Here is a 6693-nt window from a genome sequence, read left to right as displayed (position 1 = left end):
CTTACCACATTTTAGTAGTCGTTTGGACATGAATTGCAATTTTTTTTTTTAATCAAATTTGGAATTTCACTCAAATTTTAATTGAAGATGAAGTTTTGTTTGCTTTTAATTTTTGCAACATATTTGTATGTCTTTTTAAAAACATATTTTACAACAAAAAACTAGCAACCTTCCCATTTTCAATTGAAAAACTGATTCTCACCAGTTTTTCAAATTTTAAAATGCATTTGCAAGTCAGATTAGAAAAATTATAAGATCTTTTTATGTCCAAACGGGCTCTTAGAATGCACTCCAACAAAAAACTATTACTCCACCGTTTTAATTTATGTAAACTTGTTTGACTAAATATGAAATTTAAAAATATTATTGAAACTTATTCTCTTAAATATCTAATAACATATATATAATTAGTAAATTATATTATTAATAATAAAAAATAATAATAAACTATTCTTACATATATATATATATATATATTATTAATGTGTCATTCTTTATGAAATAAATTAAAAAAATAACTACATAAAAGACAAGTCTATTATTTATCATTCTCTAAAAAATTTTGTAATAAAAAATACTTCATCCATCCATGTCCTTACACCTCATTCATTCACCACATCATCTTTATAAATTTCAGACCACATCTCCCTCTTCCCACCCTTCAATGCCAATTCCGTGCTCCACCAAAAAACCCTTATTTTTCTCTCCTCCACATATTATCGTCACATCACAATCAATTAAACTTCAACCTTTGCTCTAAACCAGATTAGTATATTCTTGGAAGAAAGATATTAGAAGAAGCAAAAGAGTAGGAGAAGGAGAAGCTTATGCTCACATACATTTAACTAACTAAAACTTCATTAATTCTCCTATTTATATTTTGCCTACTCAGGTAGTTTTAAAACTTCTGCCTTCAATTTCGGAGGGGTTACCATTATTTCAACAGCTTATATTTCCCCTCCCACCCCACCGCCAACCCCAACCCCACCAAAATCTCTGATGCCTCTCTCCTCTCACCAAGGCCGACGACTGCCATTTCCTCCACCACCCACCAAAATCTCTGGTGGGGTTCTTTGATTTTTGAATAGTTTTGGGGAGAAAAATCTTATTTTTCGGATTATGACAAAACAGATAGTCCTCCGTGCACCTTCAGTGGACCGGCGGCGGCAGCCACTGTTATCGGGCCAAGATTCATCGTCACGAGGTGGGGTTCGGAAGGCGGCACGGTTCGCGGAGGTCGCCGGCGGAACGACGGCTGAATGTGCAGCGGTTTGTTGCTGCTGCCCTTGCGGGCTGGTGAATCTCCTCGTGCTAGCTGTGTATAAGTTGCCAGCGGGACTTTGCCGGAAGGCACTGAGGAAGAAACGCCGACGTCGGCTGATGAAGAAAGGGCTTTTGGTCCGCTCTGAAGACACGGAGCTTTCAATACACCCCATCGGCACCACCCCGCTCGCGGTGGTTGATGGCGGAAACAGCCTGGGATCCGATAAGGATGTGGTGGCGCTAGAGAAGGAAATGTGGAACAAGTTTTATGGTGCTGGGTTTTGGAGAAGTCCCTCTCAACGGAGTGACAACATGGAAACAATGGTAAATAAAATGTAAAAAAAAAAAAAATTAAAAAAGGAAGACCAAAAAAAAAGACAATGAAATTCAATGTATATTCGGCCTATTTTCTGCTGGTGAATCTTTTAGTTTTCTTGAAGATGCTATTTTACAGTGTTGGATGGATTACTCTATAAAATTAAGCCAGTGAAATGGAAATGTTCTTCTTGCTTCTCTTTTGTCCTGATTTAATTTCCTTATCTGAGTCTCTGCTGAATATGGAACAACAAGTTTCATTAATTCGGAGTTTGTTTTGTTCGTAAGGTAAATGGAATGTGGAAAGTTAAATGGTTAATGTCCTATTTTAGAACTTTTACATGTAACGTTATTTGCACTTGTGATTAACTCCTTAGCTTGTTTTTCTAGTTTCCTATTTGAAGACAGCATACCCTGAGGTCCCGTGGACCTCTCGTATAGCAGGAGCTTAGTACACTTGACTGTCTTTTAATTTTTTTTTTTTTTAAAGAGGTCATAAGGTTCTTTATCAGATCCTCAACTTAATATTAAAAGGGAGATATCATTGGGAAGAATGTGTATATGAAAATTTGTATGCTTGATGAGCTTTTCTGTTACGAGCTTCAGAATTTAGTCACGAGAATACTTGCGCTGAAAAATCTGTATATTATGTAACTATTTTATCTTTACATTAATGATATGCAGTAGTTTTACGAATCTTTAGGAAAACCAGAATCCATTGACCACCTCTTTTTTGATTGCACATACTCTAGAATGTGCTTGGCTGAAGTATTGCAATGGCTGGGGATAAACATACAAAACACTGAGGTAACAGGAATAGGGAGAAGGATGGCTAGAATTGCAAAAGGTAAAGCAGGAAGATCATTCACAAAAGCAGCTTTGGCAGCAGTTATATGAAAAGCTAGGAATGAAGCATTATGGAGGAAAAGAGTACCTCGACCACAAGTGCTGTTAAAACATATTCAACTTGCTTGCAAACACAGATGCATGGAGGCAATGAAGAAAAAGGAAAACAACGACAACCTGTACTGGATAGAACAGTTATACAAATAGCAAAAATAGGTCACTTGTATAATGAAAATGTAACTGTATAGAACAAAGTGTAGGCAGGACTTAGGAAAGATAGGGGACTTAAAATTGTAACTGTATTTTTGGGAGATTAAATAAAATTTTTATTTCTACCAAAAAAAAAAAGTTTTACGAATCTTTACATTATAAATTACGCTTCAAAAGTATTGAAAAACTAATTCAATGTTGTAACATCAGATTGGAAGAAAATCAATTAGCTTTCGCTGTTGACGGCCGACGCTAACTAATATATGCCGCCTGTCTGGTCATGAATTATGTTGGCAAAATCATAGATAGTTATCAATAAAAGTAGATTATTCGGTGAAAAGTTTCAAGACAAATTCAAAAAAAAAAAAGCAAGTTAATAAAATGTTCTAGATTTTTTTATGTTAGAGTTTCATATGATGTGTGAGTTCATTTCTTAATATCTTTTTCTCATCCTTCTTCCCTTTCTGTATGTAATACAAATAATTAAAAACAATAATTTTCATACGTCAATTATTTTATATAACGCGAAAGTGGTTTTTTCTTGTGTAATATGTATGACTCAACCATTTTCTGCGGGAGATATCGCTATTAAAATACATTTGAATTTTTCTTTCCCCAAAAAAGAATGGATGCCTTTCCCGTAGAGAAATAGTGAAGAAAATTCCAGAGACAAGATACCTTTTATGGTAGTAATAAAATATTGTAGATGATGATTAAGTCTGATTAAGATGTTTGGACTGTGGACAAGAATTTTATTTATATCAACGTGTACTAGTAATCATTTGTGTTTGAATATACATTTCTTAGGAACTCTACCAAATATATTGACACAAATTGAAGCGGGGATAACTCTACTTTTGGTTAGGCTTTGAACTACAAAAATCTTATTAAGAGCAACTGTGAAGAATTGTATTCTTTACAAGAACTATTGGAGCATGAAATTTTAAAGATATTTAAACCGTCCACAAATAATTAATACGTACTGTACATTTTTTCCCCCTAAAGTTTTAATTCACTAATTCCCTTAAGTGAAAAACTTATTAATATTTGCACCAGACCAAGTAAACGTATCCATTTCTCTTAAAAATTCTCGTGTTTGATTAACACGACGACTAATTGGAAACAATTTCAGAAAATGGAAACTTTCATAATTTTTCAAGCTGTCCCGACAATCAAGCTCAGCGGATTCAAGCTGTATGTATCTATACATTGTGAAGATATAAGGTCAACATTTAATGATCAACTCTGAATCTCCTCCTAACCAACCACTTTTTTAACACCTTTGAGTTGATTATTTTAATGTTATCATGCAAGAAATTTTTCAAAAATCTCCATTCAAATCTCTATTGAACTATATATCATCAACATCTTATGAACTTGTTGGCAAATAGTCCTGATAAGTAAAACGTACCTTTAAGGTGCTACAAAGAACTAATATCTAAATGAACGACATTAACGTACGCATTAAATAGCCATTTTATAGTAAATCCGTTCCACCTTTATTTCGATTGAGAACAATTTGGTAGCTGGATAAGTTTTTGTTCTTTCAAAGCGTCACAAGTAGTATAACTTTTTGGGGACAAATTAATAATCAAAATATAACTAATATATGTAGGCGAAACAGAAAAACGCCCTTAAATTAAAATAATAAACACTGCCAATGAAGTCTCTCTTGTTTTCTCTCAATGAACTTCTAACAATTAACAGAGTTAAGACTAGAGCTTTGGTTGGTTGTTTATTGCCTAGAAGGGGAATTAGATGTGGCGTTTTATAGAATAAGCAAGTTGAATGACCCTCATAGTCATGATATTTACTGATATATTGCAAGATTAATTTAAATATACCATTTTCTTCAAATTTCTATATAAACTTACAAATATCCAACATATTACTCTTACAACAACAACAACAAACCTAGTATATTCCCAACAGGAGGAGAAAGGCAAGAAAGAGAGAAGAAAAATAGGGAGATAAAGGATACATAGTACCAAATAATAACAACAGAGAATACAATACCTGAGGCGAACAAAACCACATAACGCAATAAATATCTAAGAATATGAAGGGACATGCGTGCTACTAAGACTATCGGTGAGCAACTAAGAAACTTCCAACTACCTACTAACCTACTAACCTTCTATCCTAATCCTCGATCTTCACACCCTCCGATCATGTCCTCGGTGAGCTGAAGCAGCGCCATGTCCTGTCTAATCACCTCTCCCCAGTACTTCTTAGGCCTACTCGACCTTTTCTGAAACTCGCCATGGCGAACCTCTCACACATCCTAACGGGAGCATCAATGCTTCTCCTCTTAACATGTCCGAACCATCTCAGCCTCAACTCTAGCATCTTGTCCTCCATGGAGGCTACTCCCGCTTTGTCCCGGATAGCTTCATTCCTAACCTTATCTCTCCTGGTACACCCACACATCCATCTCAACATCCTTATTTCTGCTATTTTCATCTTCTGAATATGGACGTTCTTGACTGGCCAACACTCAGCCCCATACAGCTAGTCGGTTGAACCACCACTCTATAAAACTTACCCTTTAGTCTTTGTGGCACATTCTTATCACATAAAACACCGGAAAGCGAGCCTCAATTTTATCCATCCCGCTCCCATGCTATGTGCGACATCTTCGTCAATCTCTCCATTACCTTGGATAATAGACAGGAGATACTTGAAACTAGCTCTCTTGCGGATAACTTGAGCATCAAGCTTTACATCCATGTCTGTTTCATGAGTCCCGTCACTAAATTTGCACTTCAAGTATTTTGTTTTTGTTCTGCTCAACTTGAAACCTATAGACTCCAAGGTCTGTCTCCAAACCTCCAACCTCGCGTTACGTTAGCTCCGCTTCGCGTCTTGTGAATCAACACTATATCTTCGGCAAATAGCATGCACCAAGGCACCTCCCTTTGGATGTGTCGCGGCAGCACATCCATCGCCAAGGCAAATGAAACGGGCTAAGAGCCGATCCTAGTGCAGCCCCATCACAACAGGAAAATGCTCCGAGTCACCTCCCACAGTCCTCACTCGAGTCTTAGCACCATCCTACATATCCTTAATCACCCTAGTTTATGCTACCGGAATGCCGCTAGCCTCCAAACACCTCCACAAACATATTACTCTTACATATATGAAAGCTATGATAGTAAAGTATCTGAAAAGAACTAAATCTGAAAAAGCTAGCAAACTTTATAAAATATAAATTAATTTAATTTATTGTTTACACTCCTAAAATAAATTTTGCTAGCCAATGGTGATAAATATTTTTTCCGATTTAACCGTTCCATTTTCAAAGCCACTGACCTTACTAATTTAGTTTCACGTGAGGCAAATCCACTAAAATAAATAAAATATTCCCTGCCAAATTTTTTTGATTGTTAGATAGATATGCTGAATCTAGCATTGGAAGTTAAATCTTTGAATTTCCAAAAAGACTAAAGTAAAATTTTGAAGTTTTATTCACTTTAGGGTAGTGAAAGTGGTGTTAACACTACAACAAATGTGATTTTTAACCACGAAATTATTAGCTACGATAGAAAATTCGTCACTAATTATTCACTTTTTGTGACAAAAATTATATTTCGTACATAAATCCATGAGTCATATACTTTTAGTGACGAAACACAAACTTCGTAGCAAAAATTTTGTCTACTAAGGTTTCCACCAAAATCATGGATTGGCGCCAATTATTGAAAAACATTAGCCACAAAAATAAATTATTAGTGACAATTAACTTCGTCACTGATGTTGCGAATAATTTGTGACAAACCATCATTTGTCTAAAAAAATAATTAAAGTTTGCAATAGAAAAAAGTTTCGTCACTAAAAATACATTGTTAAAATAGCAACGAAATAAAATTTGTAGTTAAATCGTACAAACTTTTTACATAAATTTTATATTCATTTGTGACTTTAGCTTTTGTCACTAATAATATACACAGTTAGTGATAATATATGCAGGCAATTTGTGACAAAATTATTTGTCTCAACTTTAATTAAAGTTTTAGGAATCGAGTAAAAAAAAAAAAAAAAAAAAAAAAAAAAGTTCCG

General features: G+C 34.8%; 1 protein-coding gene across 1 annotated transcript; it reads left to right on the top strand.

Moving 5' to 3' along the window:
* Nucleotides 1-641: 641 nt before the first annotated feature.
* On the top strand, nt 642-2772 carry LOC109242462. Its single transcript, XM_019409318.1, has 2 exons — nt 642-1587; nt 2331-2772. The coding sequence occupies exons 1-2, from the start codon at nt 1120-1122 to the stop codon at nt 2343-2345; spliced, it is 483 nt and encodes a 160-aa protein (XP_019264863.1). The 5' UTR covers nt 642-1119; the 3' UTR covers nt 2346-2772.
* Nucleotides 2773-6693: the final 3921 nt, after the last annotated feature.

This window comes from Nicotiana attenuata, unplaced genomic scaffold (assembly GCF_001879085.1).
Source record: "Nicotiana attenuata strain UT unplaced genomic scaffold, NIATTr2, whole genome shotgun sequence".
In the NCBI taxonomy this organism is placed as follows: Eukaryota; Viridiplantae; Streptophyta; class Magnoliopsida; order Solanales; family Solanaceae; genus Nicotiana; species Nicotiana attenuata.
Note: the sequence above shows the minus strand (reverse complement) of the source record. Positions and strands in the feature narration are given on the sequence as shown.

Bases quoted from the DNA above. Each gene is read 5' to 3' on its own strand.
- LOC109242462 (XM_019409318.1), top strand. From the start codon at position 1,120: ATGACAAAACAGATAGTCCTCCGTGCACCTTCAGTGGACCGGCGGCGG.